General features: G+C 31.1%; 1 protein-coding gene across 1 annotated transcript; it reads right to left on the bottom strand.

Annotated features, from left to right (window-relative positions):
* Positions 1–688: 688 nt before the first annotated feature.
* Positions 689–3,834, bottom strand: LOC122600198 (SPX domain-containing protein 1-like). Its single transcript, XM_043772874.1, has 3 exons — positions 3,223–3,834; positions 1,564–1,690; positions 689–1,279 (listed from the first exon to the last, which is right to left on the bottom strand). The coding sequence occupies exons 1-3, from the start codon at positions 3,532–3,534 to the stop codon at positions 849–851; spliced, it is 870 nt and encodes a 289-aa protein (XP_043628809.1). The 5' UTR covers positions 3,535–3,834; the 3' UTR covers positions 689–848.
* Positions 3,835–25,383: the final 21,549 nt, after the last annotated feature.

Raw genomic sequence — 25,383 nt, forward strand, 5'->3', positions numbered from 1 at the left:
TAGCCTTCTAACTTCTCTTTTTCTTCCAAATTTGAGTTCTGATACATACCACCATGATCTTTGTAATAAGTGGAACTTCAAAGAACTAAGTCATGAACCGAGACCATATTAAACGGGTATGTTTGATACATGTCTCTTGAAACTTAGCAGATATGGTGTGATAGTTATTTTTTTAAGCAAGGTAACAACGTTAAACATTTATGCTTGGTAGATTTCCAACATTTATATAATTTGCGCTTTAATTAATCAATTAACCTAGGAAATCTTCAATCACGTTCTTCACACTAGTTGTGAATTCGATTACAAGAACCTAATTCACAATATCACAACCCAAATTGTTTTTACTCACCCGCTATGAAATTATTGTCATATGTATTTGAAAGAAGGCACGAACAAAGATATTTAGAACCGTGATATTCTAATCCTTTTATAAGACTCCCAACAGTACATGACTATCAGCCAGAGAGGTTATAAGTGTATTATCATCCCTCATTTGGATATGTAATTATCTGGGTATATTTGTAAATTATTAATTAACATAACATGCTTAATACCATCCTATAAGTACATTTATGCATTTCGACCTCATCAGAGTACACTCGATAAGCCCATGGAAGTGAGTCTGCAAGTGCAACTGTGATTCTTTAACTGTTCTAAGGAAACAAAGTATTTCAAACAACACTTCATATACTTACCAAATCTCAAGTATTTCAAACATATCAGAAAATCCAGTGTACGTGATTTATATATCTATATATGCCTTGTACAATAGTAGTCTAATACAGTCATGAACACCAAAAGAAGAGCACAAGAAAAAATTCATATCATATTATGCCGTGTTCTGCTTGCTATTTTGCTAATTGTTCAAGTACTGGAAACTTGTTCCAAGTCTCCTCCAAAACGTTTACTTGCATCGGTGGCAATGAAAAAACGCTAACTGTGGAACTCCTACTTCTTATTTCCTTCAAAACACGCAGAGCGGAAATGGTGCTTTTTGTGTACAAACTTTTCATGTACTCAAGCTCCGCAAATTCTTTAGCCCCCACAGTTCCTGATGTGGTTGCCTCACTATTGTCCGAGGTACTAGCAGCCATGTCGGCAGATGGAGTTGGCAGTTCAGCTAATGGGAAGAGGCGGTCTAGCAATGCCTCACACTCTTTCACAAGCTTGTAAAGTAAGTCTGTTGTGAAAAATGGTTGTTGTAGGACTTTTTGAATGTATGGTAGACGAAGAACAGCTCCAGTTCTTTTATCGTATTTCTTCAGAATCTTCCCTATTCCTGTATGATTGATTAAACCATGGTGATCAGAATGTTGATATAATGAACTTCAAATGAAACATATATTTATTCACACATCTCACACAACATATACATTTGTCTCCAATGTGACTAGAATTCACAACTTTTTGATTAATGTGACTCATTTTCAAATATCGGTACGCCAAAGACCCTCCAGTGACATTTTTTTTTTTTGATGAGACCCAAAAATACATGTTCATATATTCAATGACAAAAGGCAGATAAACCATAGTGATCGAGTTATGAAGGAAAAATTATTTTACCAGTGTAGTTAAGGGCGCTGTAATTCTCCAGCAGAACCATTTCTCCATGAAAATCGACCAAATCTTTCCGTATCTTTATCATCTCTTCACTTGAATCCTTTGCCTTTGCCACACTATCTTGCAGTTCCTGTACAACGAACACCTCTATGATCAGTGATGATCATCTCATAAAAAATACTGTACAATAAATCCAATTACAGGCTTTGTTCAATGAAGTCACAATATGCATTCTAGACATTGTCTTCGTCTTACTTGTACTTTTAGCTTATTAAAACGTTCTGTATACGTATGTTGACTTTCATATGTATGTAAGTATATAACTTTGATCGTTTCATAAAAAAACAATAAGCAATATCATTTTAGTAATCATCTCACTTATTTTAGTCAAAACCACAATGACAAAATAGACAATAAAAATAAATACTAACTTATGTCCACTAAGTTACTTTTATAAAGTTAAGAACCACATTCTTTAAGAACATATTAATAAAACTAGGCTTCATGATGTAGTTTAGTGGCAGAGGATATACAAAGTTCATAGTTTAAGTTTCTATCTCATTTGATTTATTTTCATTATAGTTGACCAAAAAATCGATCAATGAGAGCTGATGATGGATCGCTTATCCTTAATACTAAAATATTCTAAAACACATAAAGCCAATCACAATTAAATATTATGAGGATCATGTTCTCATGTATGACTTTTAGAAGTCCTAACTTAAGTGTCATAAATATTGAACAACTTCTAATCACGTGGACAAACCTTGATTTCCAAAGGCTATATATATTTGTTTCAGATTTTTAGTTATTTTCAAAACATAAAACACCTTAACTAATACAAGAGAAGATTTTCTTAAACCAGAATTGTTTGCATTTTTTGTGGATCACGAGTCAGAAACTATTACTTATACGAATGACGACGACAACAATACTCAATCCTGACTAAGTATGGGAAGATGACATGTAGACAGTCATAAATATATACTCGTATTACTTTTATCAACCACAACAATAATCAATCTTGTCACAAATAATTTATGAGGATATAAGATGAAGAGTCATACATATATCCAAATATCCAGATAGAGACTGCACCAAGGAACGTAATGAGCAACTATTACGTATACCACTCAAAGTTAAAGTTATATGGAATGTTTCTTGTGGTTCAAAATAGCAAGAATCTTTGTATCCACTAAAAAAAGAATCATTTTCACTACAATGCACAAAAAGAAGATTCCTTTCTTTAATTGTCCCTTTCAAAAGTTAAGCATATCTAAAGTGTACCCATTCCATACAAATATTTACATGCCTAAAACTTACAAATTTTATTATGCATATTAGTTACAAGTTGCTTCAAGTGAGCTAAAGTTTGTATGCATTGTAATGTTAGGACTTTAATCTCATCATGGCTTTCAAATTATGTTATAACAAATAGCCAAAACAAAACTATATCTATATGTATGACATGACATATAAGGGAAAAAGTGAATTATGGGTTAAAAAATTAGCATATGATAAATTTCACCCAACATAAATGCCCAACAACACCACTTCCCCCGACATATAAATATATAATGAAATGAATGATGTATCAATTTTGATGCATAATGTAAAACTTATATACTAAATTAAAAAAAGAAAAAAGAAAAAAAAAATTACCTTCAATTTGATGATGTACTCTTCTTCTTTCTCAACAAAGAAAGTGTTGAATTTCTCAATCTCCTTCTCTAACAAATCAACAAAATCAACTTCCTCTTTTGACATTCCACCATCAACCACCGTCCAATCTCCGGCACCACCGCCGGAAAACTTTAATCTTTTAGCCTCCCTGTTACAAACATCACCAGAAGATTTCCCTTGTGGGTTGATTAACTTCAAGCTTTTCTTGAGTTCTTTATAAGACAAAAACTTATCTCGCCATTCAGGCAAAGTTTGTTCAATCTGATTGCTCAAACTCTTGCCAAATTTCATATCTTTTTTCAAATGGGTATGATTTTTTCTTGGTTTCTTGATATGGGTTATGATTCCTTTCTTGATTTCTTGGTATAAAAATTATTTTTTCTTGGTTTCTTGAAATGGGTATGCTTTTTTTTCTTGAAATTAGAAATCTTAATATGGGTATGATTGTTTTCTTGATTTTGTGGAAATGGGTATGAATATTTTCTTGATTTCTTGATATGGGTATGATTCCTTTTTATGTTTAATTTCTTGATATGGGTATGATTATGAGTTTTGAAGATATGGGTATGAATATTTTAAGATATCTTGAAATGGGTGTGTGAGTAAATGTGAGATTATAAAGAGAAAAGTGGTGGGTGAAGAAGAAGTGATATCAAGAAGAGAAGCATATGCGGAGGGATGGAATTGGAATATTCTTTATTTTTTAGAAGAATATTTCTGGTTTAATTCCTTTTCAAGAGACATACAATGTGTTTTTTTTTAGATGATTACGTGGCAGTTCGTAGTGGCCTTGAAAGTCAAGCTAATTTACCAATAGAGACTGGCTATATCGAGAGTGGATGTTGGAAAAGTATCCTTAAACTTATATAATGAAAAAATATTACTCGTAAAAATTAAAAATAAGATAATGATATAACCTAATTTGTATATCTAAAAACCAACCTAACTATTACATGATAACATGTGTAAAAATCAAAAGATAATATTAAATTTATGAATTCATGTATTAAATTTTTAAAGTTTTAAGTTAATTTTTAGGTATATATGTTTGATTGATTAATCGTGATTATAGGTTTCCTAAAAAATATACTTAAAATAAATAATAAGACAGATTTTATAAAGACCAACTTGACTTGTGTTTTCGAGCAAAGATGTTCGATTATCTCACATATTGTTTATCGTGGTATACATGACCGACTCTAAGGAAACTTGGGTATAAGACGAGCTTGAAGAAAGATTCATAAGGTGAGAACAACGATTTGACCTAGGGAACCTAAAATCCAAAACTGCTTCTGCCTAACGTCTTAATCATCAATACAAATGCTAATGGTTTATCAATAAAGACATAGACACTATATAAAATATAAGTTTTACAAATATATGCATATATTAATTTTAAAAATATGGGCCCTGGAAAATTAAACTCCGGACAATCGTCAACTTTGTCCTATGCCTAAGCCCCCATGGTGATATACTATCACAATATTAATTTAAGAATTTGTACATTTAACATAAGTATTTTATCTTAATATATACTATAAAACAGTTGAACTAATGACTTATTAACCAATTAAATCGCTTAATTTTATAAAATTGACTATCTCTTATGTCATCATTTAGATTAACTATAAATTAAAAATCCTAATAATCATTATCCAAATATATTATTATATTAATATTGATATTAATTTGTAGAAAAAAATTTAAACTTTTTTGTTTTCCATAAATAATTTATACTTTTGAGCCTTGAAAATTCAACTTACATATATTTTTAACCATCAACTTGAGAAGTTTATATATATATATATATATTTTTAATCATAAAACATGATAATTTTTTTTAAAACGACAATATTTATATATTTAGTTTTTTAAAGTTATAATTGTCAATCAAATCAAGAGTTTTAATTGTTATCAAAGAATATGAAAACAATCCTAATTGTTATCTAATTATCATAGGACATGTGATTGAAAATAAACCTATTCGTGTTATGTCTTGCATCATGATCAAATACATATACTTGAATGTTAAGTACAGGATCACAAGTATATTTACATTTTAACTGTGATTATTATACTACAATTTGCAAAGTATAACACTTGGAACCTTATATCTCAAAATTATAAGCTATTATGAACTAAATGTATGACGATCTAATATTGATTGTATCGTAAACCCCGTGTCCAATGTTAGACACGGGTCTAAAATCTAGTTATTTATATTTGCATGTTGTAATCTATATATAACTATTTTTATGTATAATGTATGTAATAACTTACTCGTATTTGACGTATAGCCAAAGACGTAATCACCAACATTTATGGGTCTTCGATCGAAGCCAATGTTTTGTAAAAAAGTTTATATCTGGAGTATGGACGGCAAAGTAACTATCAATCATAATACATATGACCTAAATTTTGATTATGAAACAAATTCTAACCAATGACTCCGTATTTAAACAAAATTTTTCTTTAAAGATTAAATACGATAAATAAAAAAAATTAAAAAAAAAAAAAAAAAACTCGCTACAAACCCCTTAATCAATCCAAGATGACCAAAAAACGTAAATAGCTAACGATTATGCCATGATTCTTGTTAATTAGCTTGTTTGCAATAAACCTTGTGAACTTAATCCAATTATGATACCAAATTTTAAGGTGGCAAGTTTTCTATGATACCCGTCAAAGTTTCATTTGATTCTCTTTAACACCCTGTTGTAGTGACCCATGCTCCAACAAATAAAAACCAAATCATATACACGTAAAAGAAGTCACTTGTCATTATGTCTACCTTAATTTAATAAATATTAATTTGAAAATAGAAAACTTTGACTATCTTTTTTTCAACGGCAAAGAAAAGGTTGTCTATAAGAAAAATACTCCATTTCTTAACGTGGACTATTGGGATCTCAAGGCGGATATGCTTATATGCTAAAAAGCAACGAATTTTGGGGACGATAGTGATGTGTTTCTAATGTTTTTGACAAACCTATGTAATATGTGCCATAACTCTATTCTTGTGGAGAATATATAATTAAATACTGGTAAGTGATATACTAATATTATGTATAATTTTAAAGTAAATAAAAAAACCCCGTCTAGATGGTTAAAAAAAATGTATGTTAGTCCTCCCGTTGTCGAATCACGAAAAAAAAAAAGTTATTCAAAGTTTCACAATTCAGGGTTTGTAACATTAAAACTTGCAAATGTAACACCCGCGGTTTAGATTTGTCAAAATCTTGTAGTTTGGATGCAATACGACTAATCTTATTAGCGAGATACAGTAATCGTATTCGTTGAGTAAACTTATTTATGGAAACTATCTATGTTGTTTAATGTGGAGAAAAACTAATTTGTCGGAAGCTAAGTAGACGATTTATTGAAAATATAATTTTTGAAAATGGTTAGCGAATAAAATGTTGGTTGTTAGTAATAATGATAGTGAAGTTATTAAAATTTGGAAACACTCATAATAACACTCAAAATTCCCCATGTCTTTCCACCTCCTCTACATAAACCCATAAGAAACTCTCAAATGAGAGAAAAACCCAAAAACACACAACACTCAAATCACAAAACATCCTCTAAAAAAACTCTCAAATCTCACAAATAATTCTTCATTTAAAAATCATATTTTTCTCTTGTATTCTATAAATCTAGCAACAAAATTTCACTATATTCATCATCCATCTCATATTCTTGAGTCAAAGTATAAAACTTTTGTATTTTCTTTTCCTATAAAATTGGCAATTTTAACAAGATCTACAAAGTTTCTATTGTAAAGTTTCTAACTTTTTACTACCAAAAGTTGTAAATACATCTATTATATCTAGATCTAAAGTTATTTGTGTTTTTGTTAACAAAGTGTCCATCTTTTTGATGATTTAATAACTTTTTCCAAACTTTCTTATCAAATGGGTCACGTACTTATAGTCTGTTTTGGAGCCCGAAAGCTTAATATTGTTTTTCTATACTAATGAGGAATGTAAAAGCACAACTTGATTTCAAAAACTAACAATGATTTTAAAGAAAAACGTTTTGAGAGTTCTTAGAGAAGAACACACAAATTTGGTCAAGAACACTCAAATTTGGAAAACACTCAAATCCTCAAAAAAAAACTCAAATGGCCAAAAACACTCAAATCCTCATAAACACTCAAATTATAGAAACACTCAAATTGCCAGAAACACTCAAATCCTCAGAAACACTCAAATTACAGAAACACTCAAATGGTCAAAACTCTCAAATGGTCAAAACTCTCAAAATGGTCAAAACACTCAAAAGGGTCAAACACGCAAAACTTGTGAACGTTAGACAAACCTTGTAAGCTTAGAGACTTGTTGATACTTGTGGATAATCTACTCGCCTCTATTACTTGTTTAGGTATCAGACGAGCATCAGGTGAGTTTCGTAATCCCCTTATCACATGTTTTCATGGGGCTGAAAAGGATACAAAACTGTTTTATGGTAAAAACGTATTTATTTGATACTATATGGTATTGTAGCAACCTAATTTGGATACATTTGTGATTACATACTTTTGGATACACTTATTTCTACATATTTTGGACATGCTTACATATTTTGGATACACGTATGCTTACGTATCTTGGATACGCTTATTATTACATATTTTGGATACCTAAATGTTTTTATGTGTCGTAAATGTTATTCTATCATGGCTTTTAGACTACTTTGTGAAATTGATATACAAACTAGCCAGGTCATGTTTATGACTGTAAGTGCACAGTTGATACACATACTAGCCAGGTGATGTTTATGACTGTAAGTGCACGATTAATACTCATACTAGCCAGGTCATGTTTATGACTGTAAGTGCACGATTGATACACATACTAGCTAGGTCATGTTTATGACTGTAAGTGCACGATTGATACACATACTAGATGTAACAACCCTCAATTTCCGACTAGGACAACTTACTTATATTTATCTAGGTATCTATCCTTAAAGGTTTATTAAGAGAATTAACCTTCTAGATATTGAAGGCATAGTGATAATTGCCCTCTAGTTCGATGAAATAACATAGATGACGAGTTACCTTAGAAATGCCATAAACAAAAACTATAGGCATCCAAGAAAATCTCATAGTATAATTAGTTCTAATTGAACTTCATGAAATGTTAACGAACCAAAAATTTAATTTCAAGGAGTTAAATCATAAGAATAACTATGCAAGACTCAGAAGATGAGATAACAACCCAAAAATTTCTTATGGATATCCAACAGTTCAAACACCAAGTTAATTAAAGTACATATGAGCACAAAAATATAATGACCATCTCAAAAAAATTTTATTTATAAATCTTATTCATGCAAAAGAGTGGAATAATAATAAGTAAATATATGTTTGTCTAATAAAAATGCAAGATTATAACTAAAGAGTTAAGTAACAAATCCAAGATATAAAATGTATATACACATACACGGATATATATATATACACACATATGAACACAAAATATATCTTAAAAGTCTTCTACCTAGTTAATTTAAATGTCCATACATGCATCCATACTTACATACATGTTATACAAATACATACACACTTAAAATACACTCCAAAAATTCAAAATCCCTCCTAAAAACACCACCCTAAAACCAGCCCCCTCCTCCCCATACACTTCACCCAATCAAAATATAACTAGATGTTTCATCCTTACACTCCCAAGACACCTTTGGTTACTACAACACTTCACACCATCCTTCACACTCCACCATCCTTTTCACTCTCACCAACACACACAATATCTTTCTCTCTCTCAAATTTTCTGCACTCTTCCTCCATTCTCTTCTTCAAATTTTCAGCTCCAATAACAAAGAAAAAGGCAAGAGAAATCAATCTAAAGTTATAGTAATAATAAGGGTTTTTAAAGGATTAAACAAGGGTTGATTCAAGATAGTTTTAAGGGTTATTTCAAGCTTGGAATAAGGGTTGTTTAGAGCTCATAGGGCCACGAAATTTCTGCCCAAAATCACTTTCAAATCCGAGTTCATCAAGGGTACAAATCTTCATCTCTTAGTTTAATCTATCTTGTTTTTGTATATACTAAAAGATCTTTATCAAAGACCATGTTTTTCTTTGATTTTCCTCTTGAAAATACACTTGATGAAGGCAAGTTGATAGAATCTTCTTCCTCATGCTCATGCATGTCGAAATCTAGAAGAAAGATTCAAGGATTCAACAAGTTTAAGACCCAAAAGTGTTGTTATAGATTAAATAACTTTTAAAGTGATTTTTCCTTTGAAATATGGTCATATTTTTATATATTTTGATGAATATATTTCTGGATTTTTTCATAAAAATATGTTTTTAAGTTGTTGAATTGAAGATGGATAAAGATTTATTGTTAATATGATGAGATGATTACATGCATGCTTAGATTTGCACTAGTTTAATTTGATTTTGATATGGGACTTGAGATGGATCTTTTAAGGATGATTGATGAACTTGAAATTGATTGAAATCTGCATATTTGATGTTAAGAGATACACAATAAAGTAATAATTTTGTTAGTGGGAATCTAGAGGTTAAAGCAAGCAAACAAAACCATTGGTGAGTTGATATAACCAATAAACTTTCTGACAGAATTGATCTCCTGTCTTAGAACGGGTAAACTGAACATTTGAGAACATTTTCAAGAAAAACTATCAAAATAAAAGTTGTAGACAAATGAGTTAAGATTAACCTCCAACTGGAATTACTCAAAATACTAAATCAAACGAAAGATATGATTTTTCTACTGAAACTGGTCAAAACTGAAATTTTGTATGAATATGTTATAAACTTTAACAATTTTTAACTCCTAATCCATAAAGTCCCAGGAAGTCATACTTGGTGGAAAGTAATTCCAATGCGTTGTGAACTTAAAATAAAATCATGGGATTTTTCTAACAATCAGAACATCAAAAACTTTTATAAAACTTCTGATGTCGCAAGCAGTGCCCATTCGGGACAGTTCGTGTTTGGATAATTTTTAAGGACACCAAACATCATCTAAAAATTCACCAAAAATTCACAAAAATACTAGATACATATAAGTCACTGTGTAAAAATCATGAAGGTCCAAATAATTCGTCTTGACCCCAAAATAGTAGCTAACATTTCTAAAAAATAAAGTATAAAACAGAAAATTTGTAAGTAATCTTATAAATGGCATAATGGGCTATGTAATGAACTAAGAACCATAATGGGCTAACCCGGCCCAAATAATGAACCCAAAGGAACACAAATCAGTAGGCCCACTTGGCCCAATAAGCCTTATAGCCCAATAACCACTATGACCCATTATGCACCTAACCCAAATAAGGTAAAGCCCAATAACTAATGTAAGCCCAAAACATTTAAATGGCCCATAACACTTAAACGAATTTCATGAGATAAGTGTAATAAAAATAAAACAAAGATAATTAAGTGAGATAGGAATAAGTAATTATGCTAACCAAGTTATATACTGATATCACAAATGCTAATTCGCGCTAAAATCGGTTACACAACAAATGATGAATAAGGATAACATAGCTTAATATGATATTTCTACATGATAACCTAAGATGCCAAGTGAAACCACAAATGACGCCAAGTTACCAAAAATCTAACAAATTATAACTACACATGTAATGAAAGTAACCCTTACACCATCAATCTCTACAACCAAAACGATGCGAGTGTTACCAATATACTTGGACCCCACAATTGATAGTAACATAATGAAAATGGCATTTCTAAGTGATAGCTTAAGATAGGAACTTACGTATATTAGTCCTATCGTAGGGATAGTCTTGGCTTGAAAAATGATGGAGGAACATAATGGATATATGGTCAAGGAAGCTATAGATGGGAAGTACTCATTTTGCATAGATGAGTATAATATGCGGCATACCAAGGTGAGTCATAGCCCCCTTTCAAACTCTTTTATGTGTTTTACTTTCGGGGTGAAAAGCATGATAAATGAAACTACTTTCTATATATGCAATGTTTCTTGAAAGAGAGTTTGTTATATGAAATGATTCTTGATATATGAGTATGAAATGATAATAAAGGATTTATGTGATGAGCTTGAGTTCTGTCAAACCGCGGCGTTCGGTACACTACTATTTACTCCGAAAGTGGAGGCCTGTAGTTAGTTAGTTGCGCAACTAGGTTTCGTCCGCCCACCCAAAGCGTACCGTTGGAAGGTTGGTTGCCTTCGTGACAACCTCCACTTCTAGTCTGGCCCCCGGGTGTTCTAACTACCTTAAGATAATCGGGCGTCTCCATGGCACGACCCATTATCAATATTGTAATTATTATTACGGCACTTGATTGACAGCTTGTGCTATGAATTGAATTATTGGATTGTAATCGGACTTGAATAAAATGGTAGTAGTAGTGGCTCAAGCATTTACTCATCAAAATTATGTAAATTATGCCTTTGTGGCTAAATGAAATTTGATATTGAATTATGCCCTTGTGGCTAAGTGAAAGGGATATTAATACTGTTGATAATTGGAAATTGTTTGGACATACGGATTGGGTATCGTCCCTCATGTGATATCTTGAAAGACGTTGAAATTGGTGATATTGAAATAATTTTGGTAACCGAATGATTTTGGTGTGATATACGATTAATCAATTTATATACTTTTTCTCTCATGATGATTTGACAAATGAGAACCTGAAAGTTTACTATAGATTCTCCAAGTCTTGATATGACATTATGGTATTTGGAAACTTGATAACATGATATGAAAACTTTGTCGATCATATGGTTTGGATATTTCGAAATGTAATAGTAATCAGTTTTTCTAAGTATTAAAACGGTGATGTACAAGATTTATATAAAAACCTATGCACTCACCAACTACGTTTTCGTAGTTGACACTTTTTCTTCATGCTTTTCAGGAAATAAGCTTAAGCATTGAGGATTTATATGCTTCATGAATATTTGCATTGCCCTTTGGAGTCAAAGATCAAACCTTGTGATAGGCAATGGAATCCGCCTTGATCATTGTAGTATACTACTTCATGTGCTTGTTATTTGTTTCGTGAACTTAATATTCAAGTACGGTGGACGCATTTGTACTTGGAAATTGGTTCACATGCGTGTACATTTGTAAATTCTTTTATCAAATAAAACTATGGTGAATGTTATTTATAATCCTTTGTTTTGAATACTCGACTTTCTGTACATCTCATCATTCCGCCTTAGTTGGGGTGTTACACTAGCCAAGTCATGTTTATGACTGTAAGTGCACGATTGATACACATACTAGCCAAGTCATGTCTATGACTGTAAGTGCACGATTGATACACATACTAACCAGGTCATGTTTATGACTGTAAGGGCACGCATTGATATTCATTTTAGCCAGGTCATATCTATGATCGTAAGAGGCTTCATATATATTCACAGATATTCTTTTACGCATACAAACCCTACGAACTCACCAACCATTGTGTTGACGCTTTTTAGTATCCTTTCAGGTGTGCAAGTTAATCATGTTAGAAGTGGCTAAGGAGGATAGCATGGTAACCTTTAGCAGACTCAGACTTAGGATTTGGAGCTGCATATCTTTTGTTTTGATTGTTGATGCCTTATGTTTAGACTATGGCATTATGCCTAACTGCTTATCCCCTACGTGGGAGTTAATTTATGTTTGCTTTGGATTCTGACTTTATGTTAAATGCTTATGATATAATTATATAAATGAGGGTTGTTGTATGTATTTATGTAGTTACTCTATGTAACATCCATGACGAGTGTGCTATGCGTCGCATTCCGAGTTTTTCGCCTTAGTCGGGGTGTGACAACAAAAGTCATTAAAGTTTATTCTGAGTCAACAAATGGTGTTTGAAATTCTATTTTACAGTGATTATTTGAGTTATGTTTGTAAAACATAAATAATCAGAAAAGTTGTTTAGCTGTAAAGGTGATTATCTGCGTCTTTATAAAGGGAAAACACAGTTTTTTCAAAACTGTAAAAGACATGCCTTTTGAAAATGCGAGTTAAAAAAGACAAAATTCATTTTGAAATCGCAGCCTCAAACATCCCAGGGCCGGCCCTGGCCATGGGCGGGCTGGGCGACGGCCTTGAGCGACAAAAGATAAGGGGCAGAAAATTTTGGTATCTATCAATGCTAGATTTGTGCATATTACGAATCTGTAGTGGTAATTTACAGATTTTGGATAATCAATAGAACAAAGGTATTCTTTTATGATGCAAATTGTATGTTTTATCTAGTTGTGGAAAAGTTGAATATGAAAATAAAACTTACGGGAATATTTTAATGGAGTTTTTTGGGATGGGTTTGTATGAAGAAGAAAGAGATACAGTACTTTTCTAGTTATTTTTTTTAAAGCCCCTTATAATAATCTAAATTTATATATCGCTCCTTACTATGCTTGTCTTTTTGTGGAAATGTATGCAGCTCTTGACTAGCACATCTTTGACTAACTTATACTTTCAATTCAATTACATGGTTGCTTTGCTTAGTTTACGACTCTATTCTTTTTCATTTTGACTAGTTTCTACGTATAAATTTAGAACGATCTTTTAATAAAGAGACTAGCTAATGAACCCGCGTTTAACCCGGATATTTAAATAAACTTTTGCTAATAATTACTTGATATGTATGTAAACCGAATAGATCTAATAATGTGTAAATGGGTTGTCGTTGCCACCTCTATAAAACTAACTATCTTTTTTTTATATATATATTTTGGGGAAAAATAGTTATATGAAAATATCATATACACATTAAAAAGAGTTTCATCAATATAATTCGAGCAATAAAAAAAGAATTTAATATTAACAAAGAAATGAGAAAAAAAATGAAACAAAAAAAATAAATTAAGATCAATATGTTTCATCAATATGTTTCGAGCAATAAAAAAAAAAGAATTTAAGATTAATAAAGAAATGAGAAAAAAGAAAAATGAAATACTAAAAAATAAATGAGAAAAAAGAAAAATGAAATACTAAAAAATAAAAACAAAAAACAAAACATCATATGATGTCATGCTTTTTATAAGGCAACTTAAGAAAAAAATATTGAATTGACACATTGGAATTTTTCTAAAAATAACTTACAAAAACAATTCTCTTTTATTTATATAAGAGAAGAGATTTTTAAAACCTAGTTGGTCATATTTATTTGTCTTTTTTTTTTTTTTACTTATTTGCAATTAAAAGATCGGTTAGAAAAAGAGTTTAATTAAAGAATTTATACACATTTTTGGTGATCATTAATAGCAAAACTTGTGATTTGAAGTTTATTTCTTTTAACTTATAAATTTATAACATTTTTTTTATTAAGAATTGACCCGCATAGCTTAATATTGTTGTAAGATCTTCAGTCATTTGTTTACAAAAATTTAGTAAGGGCAATTTTTGGCTCTTTAGCCCTGAGCATCAAATAACTCAGGACCGACCCTGAAACATCCTATAAGTACAAATTAGGTTGGCCTGTTCGAGGATACAATATTTTTGATCTAAATTGAACACTTATAATAATTTTGATATTTATAATTTTGCTATTATACTTTTAGTATTATTATTAGTAAAACTAGATTCTTGCGATATTGGTCTCAAATTTTATAATATGTAGTCGTGGGAATGGGATGTGGGGTTGATCGATACCATCCCGTACCCGGTTTCGGTACGGACAATACGAGTTTCAAAATTACCAAGATATGATACAAATCATGTTCCCATTTAAAGTTTTAATTCATTACTAGGACCTACTGTACCGGCATATTGGTATCAAATTCAAACTAGTCTCGATTAAAACCAATAGGTATCTCACTAACCATTTCATAGCTAATATGCACTCTAGTTAGCATACTGGAAAGACATCATGCCTCCAAATGTTTCAAAGCTTATGTGCATAAAAGCTCCGAATGCTTGACCAATAATCAACTGTTTGTGTGTGAAATAGACAAGGAACTTGCTGACTCGCTTTGACTTGGACTGGGCCACATCTCATTTCGTAAGAGTCACTAGCAAATAAGAGTCACCTAAAAAGTCATCTTGATTTTGATGTAATTCGATTTGACTCGTGATTCGTAAGATTTATGACCGATAAAAGTTTCACAACTATGATTATGAATTTATAATATATGAAAGTAGTAGTGAAGTCAACAATATTGCATGCATATATGCCCAAATTTATCTATATAGCGTTTCAGTTATTGATAAATGTAAAGAATCTTCACACCAAAATCATTCTGTTGAAAGATCAAATAGTAAAAAGCTAAAACCACAATCGCCAAAATATAGGTGTTAGCTTTTTGATTAACCAATAATCCATTACATTACAAAACCGTAAAAAGTTCAAAAATTGTTTATCTATACTTTACTATAAAACAAATTACCCCTCTTTTTAATTTTCTACATTTAAAATACTTAAATGAAAATACCATTAATTTTCAACACATTCCTAACTCATATATTAAATCTACCAAATATACATCTCTAAAATATTTCCCAACCATATTTATCCAAACTATCTATCTCTTTTATTCATTAATTTAAATATTTTCATCTAATATCTCTATAACACTCTTAAGACTATTTACAAAGGATACATCCTTAACCTCAAAATAACTACACTACCATTATATCAATTATTTTTAGATTGATAACCACATCGTTACCACCACCGTCACCATCACCACCCGTTGCCGCCACCGCCGTCACATTGTTTGGGTACCTATCTCGTATCCCTATATGAGAAATGAAAACCATAGCTTCATGACTAAGTTTAATTTTTCAGGATATGTTAAAAAGTGTTGTACATTTCATATAACCACCTCTTGAAAATATGTATAAATATTTAAGTACAAATTAACTATAACTCGAGACAACTTTTAACATTTCCCATATTAGGCCTGTGCTTATAAGGAGGACCGTCCTCCAGCTTCTTCCTTGCCACATCAACATCACATAACCCAGGACTCCCCTCGGGACACTCACTGTTTATAAGGACAGCTTTTTCAGGACTTCTTCACCACATCATCTATTAATTATAATTTATCTCTCACACACAAATACACCTATATATACCCCACACATATATATAAAACCAAAAAAAAGAGATAAAAGGACCCACAACCGTTCGTTTTCGAACTTTTTGGCGGAGAACAAAGGAGAGGACGCAAGGACGAGGATACCGGGTGTCAATAGGGATCGAGCGTCCTTATGCCTTGGGACGCAGCCAAGGACGCGCTATAAACACAGGCCTTATATAAACTGTATGGACTATTCAGTCTATTCGGTATTCGTGGGATTTTTCCGGCATTGGTATTGATTAGCATGATCCCGAAAACTATCAGAAGTAGTTGTTGACGCCGGTTCCACTTCGGATTCAGTACCCCTCTAATCTCTATTTAAGTAAACATATTTATATGTAATAATAGTTTTAGATAAACTTAACTCTAAATTGTTAAACGGAAATTATTTTTATTTTGAGAATCAAGATGATAAAATACCATACTTTAAAACCTATTTACTATATGTTTGATCATGATATTTTAGTTTTATATATACGGTTTGGAAAATAGCTAATCCTTCTAAATATTTGGCTAAAAAATTTTATGAATATGACATATGAATTCTACTTATTGTCTTTTTTAATCCTATTATTTGATCTTCTTAAATGTCATCATCTTTTTTAACGAATACTTTTAGAATAATAAATAATGAATTGAAAGAATATATCATCCTCGGTAAGGTTTTACACTTTTAGCTCATGTGCAGAAGCCAAAAATCTTACAATACTATTAAAGGAGATTAGTTGATGACCTATGTAAAGGGTATGTGTCAACCATTTAGGCTGTCTAACTAGGAAAGAGTCTTCTATTTATGACATCATTTTTAGCCTAGGAAAAATGTTTCAAAATTATTTCAATTGTTGAAAGTCTTAATCTTCCTTTGCAAGATTTGTTGTAGCCTTTTTAATTTAAAATTATTTAGCTTCTCTTAGAAGCTTTACACTCCCCAACACATATTTATATTTAAATACAACCAAAGCTTACATATCTACCTCCATCTGCTTTTTCTTTCTTTCATTTTCTTCTATATGTGTATTTTCTTTCTCCTTCTCTATTTATTTCATTATTCGTCTTTTTAATAAAAATTTAACTTAAAATTTATTTATTTTTTCAGGATTCCAGATTGTTTTTAACATAAAATTGAAACAGGATTCCAGATTAGTTCTATTTATTTCGTAGGTATGTTTTATGGATTTCGATTTTCTTTGATCTATTGTTTGTAGATCATGAATCTGTATATAGAAAAAAGAGATTACTTTCTTTCTCCTTTTCTATTTATTTCGTAGGTATGTTTTATGGATTTCGATTTTCTTTGATCTATTGTTTGTAGATCATGAATCTGTATATAGAAAAAAGAGATTACTTTCTTTCTCCTTTTCTATTTATTTCGTAGGTATGTTTTATGGATTTCGATTTTCTTTGATCTATTGTTTCTTGATGATGAATCTGTATATAGAAAAAACAATTTGTGATGATGAAGCTTTAACTTTTTTTCATTCCTATTTCTTAATTTTTGGTTTTTTGGTTTTTGTTTTACAGATAAGTAGATGCAGATGATATCAAAAGGTAATTTTTATACTTTGGGTATAATTGTTTTTTAATTTTCAAAAGGATTGAAGAATCGACGGTCTTTGTTGATACATTCTTGAATAATATCTTCTTTTTAGATTTTAGTTTATAGTAATACATTCAAATTGATAGATTTGTGATCTTCACATCATCAACAACAACAATTACATATTTCTGAGAGAATGGACTTTGTGTTGTAGGTTTTAACGTATGTTCCTTTCTCCAATACAGAATAATATGTCTGTTTAATGAAACATTTGTTAATAATATCTTTCTTTATAGTTTTTTGTTTACAGTAATACATTCAAATTGATAGTTTTGTGATCTGCACATCATCAACAGCAACAATTACATATTGCCAAGATAATGGAGTTTGTGTTGTATGTATTAACGTATGTTCCTTTCTCCAAAATAAAGAATAAAATGTATGTTTAATGATAGACTTTGGTTATTCATTGTTCACTTACTTGAATATTAGACTTTGCATTGTTTTAAATTGTTTACATAATCCACTTACAGAATCATTGTCTACATAATCCACTTACAGAATCAAAGTGATGTCTTTGAAGAATGGTCTGTCCTTCGAGATGGTCTTCTTGGCGAGGCAAATGATGGCGAAGTAGACATTCCAATTCCTGCCGATTTACTTATTGATGGCATCGATGATAAGCTCCAAGTATACTATCAAAGGAAAGAGTCTAAGGTCAATGAGATGGTATGGAGAAAATGGATGGAGACAAACCAGCAACCTTCTAAAAAATAATGTCAACATTTTGTACCTTTTTGTACAACAATCATCAACTTAATTTGTTACTAATCTTGCACGTTCTTGATGGGCATGTATTATTCAAGTTGTTGCTTATTAACTTTATTTAAAAGTACTACTTGTAAATGGTATGTACATGTATAAGTTTAGAAATGTAATAGTATTATTAAACTGATCTTCTATTATTTCGTTTGGTTATGGCTTTCAATGGGATTTGGTTCAGTTGTTGTATTATTATTCAAATTAGGCTCGGTTTTGCTGCTTTACAAATTTAACTAAAAAAAAGGTGTAGTAGCCTCTTTGAAATACCTAAAAAGGGAACCCTAATTATGAAATACCTAAAAAAATTTAAACTTCATATCCGAATGTTCCGAATTATGAACCCTGATGCGAGGGCAAAAAATTAAAATATAACTGCATTGAAGTTTAATCCCAATTTTAGTGATTCGAGTTATTAACTTTTTAAATTTTATCTTGGAAACCCACATAACCAAACGTTTTGAAATAACCTTTATGATTTGATTAGGATCATTAGTAGGCTTTTTGCAGAAATTGTACTAATACATCCAGATGTTTTTGAATTTTAAACTACCTCGAAGTTTTAAAGTAACTCCAATTTTTCACCTTAAGTCAAGTTACCATTGAATTAAAATTGGAACCTCATATCCAAATGTTCGGAATTATGAACCTTAAGACGACCCGCCTAAAACTATTTTGTACATTTCTGGTTTTTTACCCCAACGTAAGTAGCCCATTTTGATGGCCTAATCTATTACTATTCTACTCTTATTTAGCCCAACATATTATTTATCTTTGTTTTTTTAACCCAAGTAATTAAATTGATAATATGTATGCAGTAAAAATGAACTAAATGTAACAAAACATAAAACAAATTATTTTTTTCTAGAATAGGGTAAATTAAATTAATAATATATAAACGTGTATGTTTAATAAAAAGTGATTAAGGATGTATGTGAACAGAAATTAGTAAACGTATGAATATGAACAGAAATATACATATCAGAAGAAACACAATAAATCGGAATTAAGATGTATGTGGCAGTTATATTAATGATAGGAATAGAGAAAGACTTGTTAGAAATACTATATAAACCGATACATTGGGTTCAATTCATCAACAAAATTACTTTTAAACTTCATTAGTCTTAAAAACATTTGAATTAACTTTCAACTTTTTGGAAAAAATATGTCAAAATTGTATGGTTGGACTGTGTCTCCAAATGATCGTACTTATGTGTTCAAGAGGAGGGACATGCGAAAGATGACGATTGAGAAGATGAAGAAGGTGTTGCAACAGGATGAAGATTTTGTAAGGGAGGTTTATCGAATGGGTGCCTGGAAAAACCATAGAACAAATGAAGATAAAGAATTGATAAGGGTTCTGAGGGGTAGATTTGATCCAGAGGTCGTAACATTGGATGATTTAGCAAAGAAGGTTATAGGTTGGATGTGGATGTCAACACCACATATGGAAACAGGCCATTTGAAAATTTTTTGGGCGGATGGTAAACATAGATGGTTCCTTGCCAACAAAATTTTGGAGTCCACTGACATCGAATTGCTTGAGCAAATAACTTCGTCCTCTTTTATAACAATACGAAAGAAGGAAGAGAAGAAGCGTTGCGAGTATTTAGTCCAGTTTGAACATGATTTGGGGGTAAGGATTGATGATTTGAAGGAAGGAGAGGACCATGAAAGGGATGGAGGATATGCATCGGAGGGGATGAATGAGGAGGAGTTATGGGGTTATGAGTGGTAATATGTTTTGAATGTTTTTAACTTCTTATTTGCTATATGAACGGACATGTAATGTTATATTCGGGTTATGAAAATGAACAATGTTTTTGTTGTGATTATTGATTGATGTGTGTTAAATTTTCATTACATTTAAATGATTAATGTGTTGCTTATCTGCATTTGCGATGATAGATTTGTTGATTAGCATGTGTTATGCTTTGCATGGGTTGTCATGTTATTATTGCAGGTAATCAACTTCTTTTTTAGCCCAAAATTCGTAGCCCAGTTTTAGAATTAGTTTTACGACCCATTTGCCTGATGATAACTCCATCTCCAAAAAACATTAGGGCTTATACATAATTATGTCAACAAACTTAAATATTTACACATGTGATTCATACTACATTGTACATACATAACATATTTTATATAAAGTATGCTGATGCAAAACCTAAACAAAATCATCAATCATACTTCCGATTCGTTCATATTTCTAAGGATACTTAATACTGCTTGTCCAACCATAACCACACATAGTCCAAACATACTTGAGACTTAACAAACATCTAGGTGTAGAGTTTTACCTTCCACATTGTCATCTGGATTGAATTGGATTCTGATCATGCCATCTTTTTCGACTCCTGTCATACTCATGAAGTAACTCCAATCCATGATCATAACCATGTCACTAACATCCCCTGTCTTCTTACCTTTTAAGGTTGGCGCCAAATGAAATGGGAAGAAACTTTCAGCAAGGTGAAGAACACCAGACTCGTATTGAAATAGCTTATGCTTTTGAACAAAGGCCCTTGACATCACCTACAAAAAAAGATAATCAATGTTAATACCTAACACCAAAATATAACTTAGGTAGTATGATCACTTCTCCATTGTATGAGGCTAAGTATGATAACTTGGTTATATTTATTTATATACATGAAGAAGACATATTTTTTTTACCAATTCATTCTTTGCAACACTATGATGAAGAATTCTCCGAAAACAGTATAAGGCATGAGATGAGTGTGCAATATGAACATATCTACATTTGTGGTACTTTGTTTCAGGTTTCGCTTCATCGTCTGAAGAAGATGGGCACTGAATATCCTTACTAAACACTACATTAGAAACAAATAAATACGTCAATCTGATTAATAAATTACCTGTCAGTAAATGACTTTTTTATTTTATTAAAACAATTCTATTACCTATAACATCATCCTGTATAAGACTTCCATCAGATTGAAACACTTCTACCTTGAATGTCAAGTCCAAATTTTGGCTAAACTTTAACACGTTACCTGGACGAATATTATTCTTTGAACAGAAATTCCTCCACCCCACCTCATTAAAACCACATGCAATCTTTCCATTCCTACCATCGAATTCATAAGATCGATACGAAACAGTTACTTTCCCAATATACTTTCTGCCAAAAACAACAGTGGTATCTTGTCAGTCATGATCCACATTTCTGTTCAATGTAGACAACATGTATGTTGAAAGCACCTATAATCAAAAACAAATAATCAAAACTTACCTACAGTATATTGATATAAAAAACATGTGTCTCCAAAAGTAATAAACATAGTCATTTACAAAATTACGTACCACTTGATCAAATGTATGTTCAGTTGCAACAACTAACTGACTTTTAACAGGTGAATCACCACCGTGCATCATTCTACAATACTCTAGACCACCCTTACAGTAAACTTGAACACCAAACATATACTTCTCTTTCCAAGTAAAACACAAAGTAGAAAAATCTTGATATGGATATGTCTTCACAAACTTATTCCAAGCACTACCATAAAGAAAGCAAATCCCATCTTCCAAACATGAAGCATGAACCTTATGTGTCTTACCCCTACCATCTATTAATGTCATGGTAAAGGTACTTGACTTTGGCAGCACATTACCAACAATATTCGGTATGACCTAAAAACACATAATCAAAATGATATTTTAGAAAAGAAAACATACATATATTGGAATCAGAAAATCATATTTTAAATGTATATTTGTAGGAAGGACTAACCAGATGCTTTAGTAACAGCTTATTGTCTCCACATTTCACAAGAAATTCGAATTCAAACTCCAGCTATTGATGAAAGTCAAATAAACCAAAAAGTTATTAATCTGAATATACTAATAATAGAAACATAGAGGACAAAGACGCATATACTTTTGGATGTATGTATGTGTGTTTGTGTGTGTGTGTGTAATATAAAAGATAGTGGTAAACCTAGGATGGTTAAACAAGCACACATACAAATATCGCATCAATAGCTTTTATTGGAAGAATATAGAAAAAGGTATGGTCCCCAAATTGGTATACGAAAATAACATAATGAAATTAAAAATTATACCCATGTCCCCTAAAAGAAACTTAGAAGCAACATTATTTCCAAACCTTAACAGACACATGGTCCCAAAACTGGCCCCAAACCCTTTAAATAATAAAACCCTAACATCACAAAGAAACACATGTATTTCAGAGCATGAGTACTACATATTCAATAATCAATTAATGAAGCAAATTAAAGAACAAAAAATACAAAAAAAAACTAACCTTTCCAGCCATCATCAGTGTTCTTTGATCTAAAATGGATAACACTTTGATCGGAAGTGAGAGTAGTTGCTTAGTGTTTCTGTGGTGGGCGAGATTATTAGTTAAAGCCATGTTTGGTCAAATGGATTAAATATCCACTTGAAATTAACAAATATATAGTGTACAATTCTAACCCCTTTACTTTTAATACTTAATCATATATTTAAACTTATAAAGAAGGTTAACTTGTATTTGCTTTGTATTTTTTTTTAGTATTTGTATTCTACATATTTTATGTAGCCCATTTATTATGCTAATTTTTTTTAACCCAACATGAGTTATAGTGATAGAATTTATAAGCAGATTTTCTTATGGTTTATGGAATTATTTTGAATAGTAACAATTAAGTAGAGCAACATCATATATGTTAGTCTCTTTGGTTTTCTCAAACATTAAGTCACTTTCTAAGATTTATATAAATTTACATGATTTGAAGATTTGTGTTAAGTCATGTTGTGGTTGGTTTCAAACAAGATACATGATGGACGTTCAGATAGAAACAATTGTTTTATAGTCATACAACTTATATGCAGATTTTCTTATGGTTTATGGAATTATTTTCAATAGTAACAATTAAATAGACCAACAACTTTATAGTCCATCTGTTTGGTTTTCTCAAACATTTAGTCATCTTTCTAGGATTTATATAAAATACATGATTTGAAGATTAGTGTAATGTCATGTTGTGTATTAGACCTGATAATAAAGTTACATGATTTGAAGATTACTGATAATAATCTTTTGCAGAAACCTGATATACATGACATGTTGTAATAGACCTGAAGTGTTTGGGCCCTATAAAATTCTATGTATGAGGCTTCAAATACACTTCAGAGTTTTATGGATCAACACACATAGATTGCAACACTTACCATTATCCGAAATTACATGTAATATGTTGCTGTAAAATTGTTCAGAACTACCAACATATTAATATTCTGCATTACAAATTTCTTCAATACCTTACTTCAAATAAACCACACTTATGTTACACATCCAGATTAGAGACAAATATCCTTACATACTGAGGAACATAATCAACATACTTCAAGATAAACGTGGCCACCAACAACTGATCTTTCTTTGTTTATTCCAAATTTTATAGAATCGCCAACAATAAAACCAGTGGATTGCATAAACACTGGCCAATCAAACTTGATCTTAACATGTGAAAAATCACCGGGTCTGCGAGCATCAATCTTTTTAACGAGATCTCCTTTGAACTTCATGTGACCAAAAAGTAAATTAACTCCATTATATTCATACACCTTATGCTCACGAACAAAAGAAGCTGACACTGTCTGCAATATTTAAAAGTTTATATATCAATTACATACACATCTTATAATCATTTATTAAAACAATTTGCGAGAGATTAGTACCACAATAGCAAAATAAATAACCCTAAATTTACATACCACTTCTTTGTGAGTCATACAACTTTCAAGAAACTTGTGCAAGAAAAACGGACGCTTTAAGTTTTTATAATTATGTTTTTTTATCCTGCACTCATGGAAGATTTGAGAATTATATGCTTTATCATTAATCTTTGCCCCATTCCACTTTTTCTTTATTTGCAGGTCCTCAAACACTAAAACAGTTTACACAGGTTAATGTTTGAAAATCTAACGATCAAAATATATAACTTTAAAAATTAGTGACCAAAATAATAAACTTACATGCATCAACGATGAAACCTACTCCAATATTGTTTTGATTAAAAACATCCAACAAATACTTCTCTTGTCCACAACTTGTCAACATCATCGTGTATCCCGCATCCACACCATTAACCATCATTAAGTTAGTCCATTGAGACCCATAAAAACCAACCGCACGCCATTCTTTATTTTGCTGGTTATTTGGATGAAGCTTATACATAACCTTCACTCTTTCATCCTGCAGAGGTCCAATTATTTCCACATCCTTATCAAGTTTGAAGTCAGATTCCTCATTCAACTCACTCAAAATTAAAGATGGAAAGCACTGTGAAGATATCATAAATATAACGTATCAGTCAAAGACCACCAACTATATTTGTTTAAATGTACTTGTCATTAAGTAAATGAAAAAAATAAAATCAAACAGTAATCTGACCTCTTGGTTAATAGTTGTAGAAGAAACTTTGATCAAACATCTTTTAGCCACCCAGTTACCGTCGAATATATCCCTCATCAACTCGATACCCAAAGAATTGAAACATATAACCTCAAACACTTTCTTATCAACCTTTTTAAAGAACATCTTAGTAATTCCTAATTCCCCAACATCATTCAATGAAATAAACTGCTTCCAGGACCAATATCCAATTTTCAAAATACCAGAACCCATATCATAAACAAAAACTACGTGTTTACGTCTTCTAGAATCAATCAAAG

This window comes from Erigeron canadensis, chromosome 5 (assembly GCF_010389155.1).
Source record: "Erigeron canadensis isolate Cc75 chromosome 5, C_canadensis_v1, whole genome shotgun sequence".
Classification (NCBI taxonomy): domain Eukaryota; kingdom Viridiplantae; phylum Streptophyta; class Magnoliopsida; order Asterales; family Asteraceae; genus Erigeron; species Erigeron canadensis.

Coding starts and splice junctions, on each gene's coding strand:
- LOC122600198 (XM_043772874.1), bottom strand. CDS start 3,534: ATGAAATTTGGCAAGAGTTTGAGCAATCAGATTGAACAAACTTTGCCT. Junction 1,691..3,222: donor AGTACATCATCAAATTGAAG/GTAATTTTTTTT, acceptor TTCGTTGTACAG/GAACTGCAAGATAGTGTGGC. Junction 1,280..1,563: donor CAGCGCCCTTAACTACACTG/GTAAAATAATTT, acceptor TCAATCATACAG/GAATAGGGAAGATTCTGAAG.